The following is a 12,254-nucleotide window of genomic DNA, read 5'->3' as shown; positions in this document are numbered from 1 at the left end:
GATGATTACAACAATGAAGAGAAGAGATGCCAAACAATAGATTATACATATTAAGCAATAACTGACAAGATATACTCAAGAACACATAAGTCTTTTACAAATGCCATACATATACATATAATATTACTATACCATGTTATTGTTAATAGATCTGCCCACAGGATCAAGAATCTCTTTCTCTTCTGTGTTGAGTAGCCAAAATAGTTTTTGTTCATTATTTTGGACATTTTTTCTCAACAAAATTAGATATTTCTTTTCTTTCGTTATCGTATTTTTCACATGTTATCAACAAATGTATTTCATTTTCAATGGTATTGGATTGGCATGGTGTGCATGATCGGTCTTTCTAGGAATGTTGATAAACCTACCCATTTCGATTTTTAACCTTTGAGAAGAAATTCTTAACTTGCACAATGATCTTCTGTGATCTAAATTTATGACTACAGATAAATAATTTTCATAACCCCAGTTTTGTTTGAGCTTCACATGTATGCTTAATTTGCCTTCATTATAAATATGTATATTGTTTGTGTTTGACGACTGCATGTCCTATAGTAATCATTGTCCGTCTTGGCACGTGACAACTTTTAAAGTTGCCTACGACATATTCTACGCATAATACTCAATTTTTAAATATTGATAAGATGAATAAGACCGAAACAAGTGCATCCAATGGGATAAAACGCAACTTCTCGGGTCTTTCCTGCAAGATCAGGAAACTTGACGGAAAGACCCGAGAAGTTGCGATTGGCTTTTATGAAAATTTTGAAAATCAATTCACATCTAAATCTAAAGTAAATACAAACCTTAAATATATATTCATTTACATCTGTTGTGCTAATGATATATATGTATAATAGTGTGCAGACAAATTTCATGCATGACGCGCGTTATTCAATATGCTTAGAGATCTACACCGTTGCGCATTGTTTGCATAGCAGACGTCAAAAATGAACATTTAATCACGGAATATACACACGCATTTATTCAGACTTGCATTGTTTTGTGCGAGATGGCATCGGTGAACAAACAATGTGACTTTCAGCTGTTCAACACGCAATTTTTCCACACGATTTCCACTGAAAATCATGAATCTAATGGAGTTTTGATCACACGGCAAAATGCTGTTTGATATGTGTTCTTTACACACTGATTTTGACTACGGATTACACTGTTTACCCAACTTAGATGTAGGGCTCACGGCGGGTGTGTCCGGTTGACATGAGATGCTTACTCCTCCTAGACATCCGATACTCCTCTGTTCCAGAGGTCCGTTTTTGTTGTTGTTGCTCTACTCTTAATTTTGTATTATTTACGGGAGTTATGAGATTAATCACTGTTCGTTGCCTTTTCACTATTACATTTTTCAGGATTTAAAGGATGTCAAAACGGAACGCTTTGTTATGTAAGAAAATTTATTCAATTTATAGTAATCATACACGTTATGTACACATTCTGATTACCCGGTACATGAAAATCACAGGAATTTGACACGTTGTGAGCAAACTGGTATATATAGTATAATAGGAGTAACGGGGACTAACAAGCTGCCATTAAATTCTCGGTTGCCCGCTTCAAACTCTCAATATTTAGGTATTAATCGTGATAATGCATTAAAAGTTTTGCCAGTTGAAAGCCAGAATATTGTTTTGTTTTGTAATGCATAAATCGTTTACCCGAGTTCACAGAAACTTTGAAAAAATAAGTCCAACTTCCGAGAATTAGGTCGCGGTCGTTAACCCTACACCGTTTTCTACATGCAATTTTCCTTTATTACGTTGGATTTTATGCATCCGTCATCCGCTGCAGTCCAAATCAGAATTACCGTTTAAAATATAGTTACTTGTGGTCACCCTCACAATATATGAATGAATGTTGATCGTCCGTTTCCGGCAGATCAGATTCGTTTTCACCAGCAATTAGCCCCCCCCCCCCCCCCCCCGAGTTCATATTTAAACTTTAAATTTCCGGTGAAGACCCACAGCAAAAGTAGTAATATTGTCCAATTGCCTTGCACCTTTTAAATTTGAGTCATTCAGTGCTGAACAACCATAATATGGTTGACTGCATTATCACGATTTACACCCAAGTTTTGGGAGTTTGAATTGAAGTGAGCAACCGAGAATTTAATGGCTGCTTTGTTAGCTTCCTTCACTCTATATTATTAACTATATTTTATTTCCAATCAAGGGCCCTCAAGGGGCAGCATGAAAATACATACAAATAATGTACATATACATATACAAGTAAAGAAAGAAGTGATTACATAACACATAGTTATATACAAATACAGTGTCATATATTGTTCTATATACTTTACATACTAGTTTGCATTCTCTCACCAGAGGGCGCGTTACGCAAGCTTCACATACACCTCTGTCAACGCTTGGAATCACGTGACAATATAATCACATGATATAAACAATCATTCTAGGTTTCCTTTCCCTTTAAAAGTTCAGGCAACAGGTGATACATCAGGCTCTTTTCATAGCCAACTGACACTTTAATAAGTGCATATTTACCGTTTAGCTGTTTGTCTCTTATTTTACAAGTTTTATCGTATTTTTACAGCCTTTCTTACTTTTGATTCCATGTTTACATTTAAATCTCCACCACGTGTATATCCTACATTCATACGCACATTACGAAGTAGTTCAACATTTATGATCAGAAAACGGCGATTTTAAACAATTTACAGTAAGCATCAATTTAATTGCACCAAAAACATATCATAATATGACTAAATATTTAGTCCAAAACATAAATGTTGGATCAAAGAAACTTTTACAAGATTTCTGTAAAAAGCCGTTGAAAGAGGTGTAGTCCGAGGAGCGCACGGAACTCTGGGTAGAGAATGACCAGTTTGCTCAGATTATGTCAAAACCCTGTTGTGAAAATAGTATTAAATATAGTTCTGCATATTGTAATATTTTAGGAGAGGGACTTGTAAGTTGTTATTCTCTTTAGAGAAGTCGAGAGAAGGCTATGCCTCTTGACTTCTCTAAAGAGAATAGTAAGTTGTTAGAACTTGTTCCCAATCCTTTTGATTTCATCAATAAAATATGTTTTAAAAAAAGTTCTGCAAGTAAACAAAAGCAAAATAAAAAAAAAAAAAACCAAAATAAAAACCCAACAAAAAACAACACCAAAAACTACCCCCCCCCAACCCCAAAAACAAAACCCTGAACTAATTACACGTAGAAAAAGTAACTATGGTAAAAACGAATCAAACTGACAAAAACAGGACAGAGATGATAATAAAACATTGGTTAGGACGCTCGCCTCACATCTAAGAGATCCCGAGTTCGATTCTCGATACCAGCGCCACGTCAAATATCGGTAAAGTAGTGACTGTACATTCGTCAAGTGCCCGGCACATTGCGGCATTAGAAGTGAAAGTCACCAGTCTTTCGAATGAGGTCATGTGATACATTAGGCGTCGGCACGACAACAGAAAACACACGGCTACAACCGTAACTGGTGAAGTCTCTAGTATAAGTGAAACTCAGATGAGTCGTACACCCCACCCTCCCACCCCCCCACCCCCGTAAAAACAAACAAACAAAAAAACCAATTGGCCTATGATTTGTTAAAAAAAATGTTTTGCCTGAAAAAGCAGCCTTCACCGAAATATATAGTCAACAGAATGAGAAATCCAAAAGTAAGATAATAAACTATGACAACGCATTAACGTTAAATGTTTTACTACTACAATGAATGCTGGATCAAAGTAATTTTTGTCATACATTCTTGGTTGATTGTATATTTTGTATCGTTTGTATTATAAATGCTGAACGTCGCGTCTCTTACATGCATATCATTGAGCAAAATCAGACACCATGAATCCGATAATTTAACAGGATGTAAAAATATGCAGCTTTTTCAGATTAGTTATCTTAAAATGCTGTTGCTAAAACTTTAGGCCCTTTGGTGTTTCTGTTTTTCGACTGGATCTGATTTTCATACCAACGATGAATAATCGATAGAATAATAGAATTAACATCAACATATTTTTACACGTGAAGAACAGAATTCCAAAGCTCAACACTTTATGCACGGTTATAGCATAGACGCGAAGACCGAAATATGGCCCATCCATAAAAGTGATTGATATCAGGAGACCCCACAATTCGGCCCCAAAATTCTTATGTTCACGATCCTCTTCCTCGACCATGGTTCCCAAGCGGAATCTTTTAGGCCCCTTGGCTACTGCAATCACAAACACGAACTGTATTAAACTTATGCTCCAGATTATGAGAGTGGCATATTTCAGCCCCGTGTTCGTGTAGAAAATAGGATCTTCGAACACGACGAAGAATTCCATGACATCTGATCCAGATCCAATGAAAATGAAGAGTGTCTGCGATAATTCGTCACGCGTTAGATGACCCCGTGGCAACAACATTCGCCCAACAACAAGGACAAATAAAAGCAGCTGCTGTAAAATGGATGCCCATGTCTCGGCATCAAGAGATATAGGAATTAATTTTACCTGCAACCAAAAATAAAACTCAATAATTTTGAATATCCTCGGTTAGGCTATGTATGTAAACCATTTTGCTGTGAAATAGAAAGCAGGTATGGCTAAGTACTTTTGTTTTTCTATTAAAAATAGCAAGGTTTTGTTAGAAATTTCAAAAGTTAATCTTTTTAAAATGTAGTGGCTTAGAATCGGTGCATTCTGTAGCGAAACAACGTCGTTACTGCACCATGACGTCTAATCCGAGATTCCTCTGACTATCACCCCGCTTTTATATTGTGACATGTGCGGGAGAGAGTCGCGGATCTATCTTGATCTTTTAAACTATCATGATCTATTTGTAGAATAATCTTCCGATAACTGAATCCTCGCGTCTTGATAGATGGATCCGCGAAATAAAGTTGTAAGAGGTAGGTAAAGCAGCGACACCAACTGGTGTCGCTTAATTCCCACTTTTCAATATGCAGTGGCGGATTTAGAGGGGGCGCACCCGGCGCGCGCCCCCCTAAAATTTTCAAATTTAAGGTAAATCGCGGTATCTTGTTTCGGAAAATGTACTAAACGATAAAAGAAGCAAATAATTTCTTCCACTCCCAGAAAAATAGATGACAAAATCCTTTGATTTCTTGAATTACTTTATTGGGAGAACTTAATTTTTTTTCCCAAAAACCCCTCAAAATTTTATTAAAATGATAGAAAATAGTACAAATGACTTAATAGGAGAAATATTTCAAGCCCCATAAAATCTGTTAAATCCAGGAGCTTTCGGGGGCTTCGCCCCCTGGACCCCCACCAGGGCTTCGCCCTGGACCCACTGCCTCATAAAGTGGCGCCCCCCGTAACCACAATTCCTGGATCCGCCCCTGATATGGAGTCCGCTCTGACTCTACCCCGCACATGTCAAATATAAAAGCGGGGGTAAGAGTCAGAGGAATCTCGAATAACATGACGTCATGTACAAATTGCATGCATTGTATAGCGGGGTACTATACACCTACTGTAGGGTGGTGAAGGGCATACATACCCCGAACATTAACACAACAGATTGTTAACAATACCGATTTGACAATTTATTCCGAAAATATTTCCTTTTGCTACAGAATTCTTGCTTAGAATTTTACTTGATATATCATCTTTGTAGCCTACATAGCTGAGAGCGCTGCTCATAACGACAATCTAAGCTTGTGTACAATTCTAAATACAGTTAAAACATACCCCATAGAATGAAGACAATTCCTCTGTTGTAGAATTGGATGTTGTAATATTGGCATTAAACTTCCTATCCAGCATGTCCAACTGTAGGAGCCATATAGCAGGTATCGTTCCCAGCAAATACAGGACAAAACAGGGGCATATCCTAATACACGAAATGTTTATTTGACTGAGAGAGAACAATGTTTCAACATGAAACTTTAATCAAACCATTATAGAGATAGCGAGAGAACGAGAGAGAGAAAGGTGTACCATTTGGGATCTTTTCCTTTTCTGTAGTAACACGTATACAGGGCTTCGATACCGAGGAAGAAGTTGCTGAATGCCAGTAACCAGAAAATGTCGTCCTTCTGGACATCTGCTGCTCTCCAAACACAGAACAAACTATGGATAAAAAGAAGCAGACGAACTAACAACGCCTGAATAACGTCTTGGAGAGCGTTGGCTTTCTCGTGGATACTTTCGGTCAACGATTTCAACGACAGTGTAGACAGACGTTTATTGAAAGTTTTGTTTGTCGACTTGTTCCTTTTTCGAATCGTATCCTTTTGCAGTTCAGATTCTGTTACATCGTTCTTGAGAATGGAGACTTCAGGTGAAACTTGCATGTCTTTAGTTGGCTCTCCCTTTCTTTTGTCAGGGGATTGTTCCTTCAGTGTGTTTGTTCCGTCGTGAGAATTTAATTCTTGATCAGATTTGAACTTTTCTTCAGATTTCTTGTTCTCCACAGATTCATCTATTCCATGATGCAATTCAGAATTAGAATTCTCGAAATTTTGTGATTTTATCGCGGAATTTGTCGTATCACTGTGCACTTTTACTGCAGTTGTTTCAGCCTCTTTTTTCTCATCAATTTCGATATTCTCGCATGCACTCTCCGTCATCAAATCCAAAGCAATATCGCTCGCTTGGTTGTTACAGGTGGAAGCCATTTTATCTCGGTGATATGTTGCTTTCAAGACTGATAAGTTCTTTTAATATTCCAATATTGGACCATTCAATAAGGGGTTTGTAAATACTCACTACAGTCATAAATCAGAATTTCAATGCTCTCAAATTCTTAAAGTTAGAAAACCAACAGAGTGCGGTACATCGATGTATGCTGTGAGCTGAAATCGACGCGCAATGAATAATCTCTGACGTTTTGAGCATTAAGCTAACTATCTCGCTTACATTTTTTTATGGGTCACGTAAATAACAATGATATGCTTCAGTGTTTTGCTATATACCCGTGCTTTTTTTTCTCTTTCTTCGAGTAGAATACAATTGGATTGCAGTATATCGGCCTATATGTAATTTGAACCCCAGAATATGGCGTGTTTTCTGTAGTTCTTTTAAAAATGGTTTAAATTGTGCATGCATATTTAGATTTCCACCTACAATGGAACTTGTTTGTATGTGGTGCAGCCCAAGGAAAAACGATACCCATTGTTCTTTAAATATATCTTTTAAAAGTGCGACAAAAACCGGTTTTTATATTTATTTAAATTTTCAAATATGATATTTAGTGTGTTAATAAATGGGTCAAGAATGCATGCAAAAATGCAGGGTCTTTTCTATTTAAGTCGGTACTATAATACATGTACATTCAACAAATCAGCACAAGTTCTGTAGAGCTTTTTATATGGAGTCTTGGCAGGGTATATGGACTCGCTTTCCTGGTCAAAGTTTATATTCTCCCGAGCGAGCTATTAGCAAAAATATTACATTTCACGCAAGAATATACAATTCAGAAGGCTTAACATTTTGCAGTTTAGAAGAAGGATGAAACACAATACAAGCAAAAGTGGATTTCCACTTTAAAAAAAAAACCAGCAGCAGCTAATTTCAAGCAAACTTGCAACATAAAATATCTTGCAAAAAGCAAAGTATTATCCTAAACAGAAGGCAAGATAAATAGTATTTTAAAAGAATTAGATAAATATAATTAAAAATCTATCTTAATTTATCTGCGCAGAGCAGGTAGCGCTAATAAGATAAAGAAGATAGATAGATAGATTCTACGAAGCCACCCCCCCAAAAAAAACCCACACATAGACAAAAGAACAGAAGCAACATTTAAAACTACATGCACGTACACAGGACCTAAGATCTGCATGATTTGTTATTACATGTGGGGCCAGACCATGTGGTAATAAAACTTTAAACTGATTTAAGGTTGTAAGGTGCTTAGCTTCGTTTGGTAAAGAGTTCTAGATTTTAGGAATACTGTACCTAAATTAGGATTGCAATCCATGCCTGATTAATAGTTCTCACACTGGGCACAACAGCAGTATTTGTATACAGTGATCTTTTAAGTGTAACGAGGTCACGAAGATTGTTTACAATTTTAAAAGTTTCCATAGCCCGTGTACGCAAGTTTACGTCTTAATTTTATAGTTAGGAGAAGATATTTTTTGAGTAATTCGTCATATATTATTGTAGATACATAATCATTATATATGAAACGGAGAGACCTTTTCTGTAGTTTCCCCCCATGATTTTATGGTATTCTTTTCAGAGCAAACATGCCAGGTAAGAGGGCAATAATTAAAAGATCAAATATGGTGAGTTTAATCAGACGACTAAGATTGTCCTATTCTTTTCAAAATATTTGGCTGTTTAGCTGCCTTCTTACAGATGTCAGCAATGTGGGAATTAAAGCTTAATTGAAAATCTGTGGTCACCCCTAATAGTTAAAGTTCAGATTCACTACGTGAAGCAGTTTCCCCTAAATCAAATGTTAAGTCTAGATCTATTTATTAAAGCAATATTTTATTCACAAATAAGTGAATGGGATCGGGCAGTAGGCATAGCCTATTTTTGGGAGAGGGCTAAAATAGGCTATGCTTGCTGCCCAATCCCTTTCACTTTTTGTGAATAGAATTATCATAAATTAAAATAGCCTATTTTAGCCCTCTCCCTACATCTATAGACGGTATTCTTAAATATACCAACGACACTTTTAAAGTAATCAGACCACCCCGCCCCACTACATCCATAGTCAGGCTCCCTAGGAGATGCATGGTTTTAAAACAATTCCACTGCTTACAATTTCATAGCCAAACAGTTATATTCTCTTAAGAAAAGTGGACAGCCACAGCCCATAGGGATGTAGGTTATGCCTGTCCACTTCTCCGATGAGAATAGGCCGTCTCTACCACAGATGTAGGCTATGCCTGTCCACTTCTCCGATGAGAATAGGCCGTCTCTACCACAGATGTAGGCTATGCCTGTCCACTTCTTCGATGAGAATAGGCCGTCTCTACGTACCACAGATGTACCTGCTGTCAGATACTATGGCACTTTGATATTCTTTACGAAAAGAGACCTTCAGGAAATACTTCAACCAACCTTAGCAGAACTGGGAGTTGCCACCATTTTTGATATTGCTATATTTTAAACTGTACTGCAATATGATATCGCAATAGGTACTTGTATATGTAATGACACAATAAGTTTACACATAAGAAAATCAACACCATTTTTTTTTTTTCATTTTCAATTAAGAGAAGGAGGGGGAAAATAAATATTGAGTATAAATGGTAAAATTTTGGTTCAAAACCCATTTGTCAGGTAGAAGAAAATGTTTTAACATTTCAAATGTTATTAGTCTGAAAATGGAAAACTAAATTAGCAATATTTTGGAAACAACTATATTGCTATACACCGGGAAATCAGTATTAAGACATATTTGATGTTTCGGTAAATTGTACTTTTGAAATATGCGTAATATTGCATAAGTCAATATAAAGCACAAAAAGAGAGGGGAAAAAAAATAATTTACGTCGTGGACAGGATTCGAACCTGTGCGGGCATAGCCCATTTGATTTCGAGTCAAACGCCTTAACCACTCGGCCACCACGACTTGACACTCTAAAGAAAAAATTAATAATAAAAAGTGTATGTCATAGTTGAAACCTATTTAAATAATTGATAGGGTCTGTTGAGATTCTATTTATTTTGAGATAATTCACCTGTTGTTAATCTCATGAAAACCTCAGATTATTTCCATGAATATCCGACTTGTAAAATTATTGGCGATGAACACGAGTTGTGTTTCTTTTGCTAAAATCTACTCTGATGTCAACGATTCGGACAGATACACTTTTCATAGGCATATCACAAAAACAGTGTCCGACTTTCGATCACTTTGCGTCTGACTACATCTGAATAATGTCAGTGGAGCTCCGATGGGTACATTCTATATAGGCCTAATACAGAACAAGATTTATCACTTCTTTAGATAAATTTCCCCGTCTTTCTTTGAAATAAAACATCAATATCAGAAATACTCATGCATTTTCCTATTAGATTTCTATAATTAATTTAGTTATCATGATTCACTTAATTCTGATTGCAGAGATACACTGATCATGGAATATAATTTTTAAAAAAGTTCATGATTAATGTCTTGATAATGAAAAAACTGGGAAGCATTAAGATGATTTTTAAAACTCAACTATTTAAACTTTGAACAGTTGAATTCTGAGCCTTAAATTCACCCACTCTCCAATAATTAGGCACCTTGTCCACTATACATGTAAGTCTAAACTTGCACGGTATGATGTAATCAGTGCCTCGGAATGACATATGCGAATCGTGAACAGAATCCAAAAGGTTCGTGTCCTATAGATGCATGCACTAGATCTATGGCTTTTTAAAATTACTGCTCGAGATGATAATGGAGTCTGATACAAGTTGATCGAGTCAGATTCATTCGTAAATCTCGAGTCAGATTCATTCGTATATCTCGAGTCAGATTCATTCGTAAATCTCGAGTCAGATTCATTCGTATATCTCGAGTCAGATTCATTCGTATATCTCGAGTCAGATTCATTCGTAAATCTCGAGTCAGATTCATTCTTAAATCTCGAGTCAGATTCATTCGTATATCTCGAGTCAGATTCATTCGTATATCATATAATTCAAATTAACAGCATCCATCCCCAATCAGTGAAATAATAAAAGGACCAAATTGGACATTGCGGAGAGAGAGAGAGAGAGAGAGAGAGAGAGAGAGAGAGAGAGAGAGAGAGAGAGAGAGATTAAACAAATAACATAATAACTATATTTATTTCCAATCAAGGGCCCTCAAGGGGCAGCATGAAAATACATACAAATAATGTACATATACATATACAAGTAAAGAAAGAAGTGATTACATAACACATAGTTATATACAAATACAGTGTCATATATTGTTCAAAATAAATTTTCCAGTTATATTTAGAATGGATGGCTCTTCAGAATATAGTATGTAAATGAATTTTTGTTCATCATTGAGTTTGGTAAAAATTTTAACTGTTTTTTCTATAGCACCACAAAAAGATTTTCTTTCATCAGCAAACTTTTCACATTTAATCAAAAAATGGATCTCATCACCTAATAAACCAGAATATCTACCAACTTCAATCATTAATTTATGAACTGATATCCGTAACTTACAAATAGATCGTCTAATATCAAAATTTTTAATTTTATTAAGATAGTTCTCAAAACCAAAGTGCTCCTTAAGCTTAAAATAAGTGCACAGTTTCCCATCAATTAATTTATTTCGATTATTGTACCAGGTTTCAGTGTATTTATCACAGAGTAATTTCTTTACAATTTTCTTAAATCTATACTGACTAAAATCTCTTAACGGATATCCAATTTTAATATATTCTAAAGCTTTTTCTACTAGTGAGTACCATGTCAGTTTGCTGTTTAAATGTAAAGATTTACTACATAGATAAGCATCCTTAAGTAGTTTAAATTCATTTTGGTTTTCAAGCCTGTACCAATAACAAATGATTGAATTCAAAATATCATGATGTAGAGGAAATCTCCCCAATTCTGATAGTACAGCAAAATTTGTACTTTTCTTATGTACACCCTGAATACATTTAGAATATTTATGATGAAGCTTCTCACAGTGAAGTGATTTAAAAAAGTTTGTCTGGATCAAATGGTGATGATTTTAATTTATTCCATGAACCTATGTATCCACCCCATATTTCAGAATTATATAATAAAATTGGTTTTATTGTGTGGTCAAAGAGATGAGTACTTGTTTTAATTCCTGGTGCTAAACATAAAAAGTCTGTATAATATTGACTAGATGTGAAATGAATTCCTTTCTCTCCCGATTGAAAATATTCCTCGTGCATTAGGCATATATATCTTCTTTTTTTATCCTAACATACAATCAGAAATAAAACGATTCATGTAGTTACAACATGATTATGAAATTTCTTAAAGAGTTTGTGACGAAATTATACTGAAGCTATATCAATTTCAGGAAAATAGTTATATAGACAGCAAATTATCGTCTTCGACTCATTCTAAGGGTTATTGGTCTGCAGCAGATAGATTGATAAATATTATCTTTATTTACCAAATTATAGGGTCCAATATTAGAGATTACATCAAACTTTATAAACATGTGCAATGTTTAACTTCCAGTACCTGTTTGTCTTGTAAACACATGCATTTAAATCATCAAATTTTCAGAAGCTGGTAATATAAATTAATATTGAATTACATTTGAAAAATCTACACCCCCCCCAAACCCCCCCCCCAAAGAACCCCCCCACCTCCC

The 12,254-nt window shown here is 35.5% G+C and overlaps 1 protein-coding gene and 1 non-coding gene across 2 annotated transcripts; both read right to left on the bottom strand.

The window, feature by feature from the left end:
* Positions 1 to 1,958: 1,958 nt before the first annotated feature.
* On the bottom strand, positions 1,959 to 6,630 carry LOC130052334 (transmembrane protein 26-like). Its single transcript, XM_056156845.1, has 3 exons — positions 5,945 to 6,630; positions 5,696 to 5,837; positions 1,959 to 4,492 (listed from the first exon to the last, which is right to left on the bottom strand). The coding sequence occupies exons 1-3, from the start codon at positions 6,622 to 6,624 to the stop codon at positions 3,911 to 3,913; spliced, it is 1,404 nt and encodes a 467-aa protein (XP_056012820.1). The 5' UTR covers positions 6,625 to 6,630; the 3' UTR covers positions 1,959 to 3,910.
* A 2,827-nt stretch (positions 6,631 to 9,457) lies between these two features.
* Positions 9,458 to 9,539, bottom strand: Trnas-cga (transfer RNA serine (anticodon CGA)). Its single transcript has one exon. It is a non-coding gene; the product is annotated as a tRNA-Ser (tRNA).
* Between the last annotated feature and the right edge of the window lie 2,715 nt (positions 9,540 to 12,254).

This window comes from Ostrea edulis, chromosome 2 (assembly GCF_947568905.1).
Source record: "Ostrea edulis chromosome 2, xbOstEdul1.1, whole genome shotgun sequence".
Classification (NCBI taxonomy): Eukaryota; Metazoa; Mollusca; class Bivalvia; order Ostreida; family Ostreidae; genus Ostrea; species Ostrea edulis.
Note: the sequence above shows the minus strand (reverse complement) of the source record. Positions and strands in the feature narration are given on the sequence as shown.

Coding starts and splice junctions, on each gene's coding strand:
- LOC130052334 (XM_056156845.1), bottom strand. CDS start 6,624: ATGGCTTCCACCTGTAACAACCAAGCGAGCGATATTGCTTTGGATTTG. Junction 5,838..5,944: donor AAAGGAAAAGATCCCAAATG/GTACACCTTTCT, acceptor TTCGTGTATTAG/GATATGCCCCTGTTTTGTCC. Junction 4,493..5,695: donor AATTGTCTTCATTCTATGGG/GTATGTTTTAAC, acceptor TTTTGGTTGCAG/GTAAAATTAATTCCTATATC.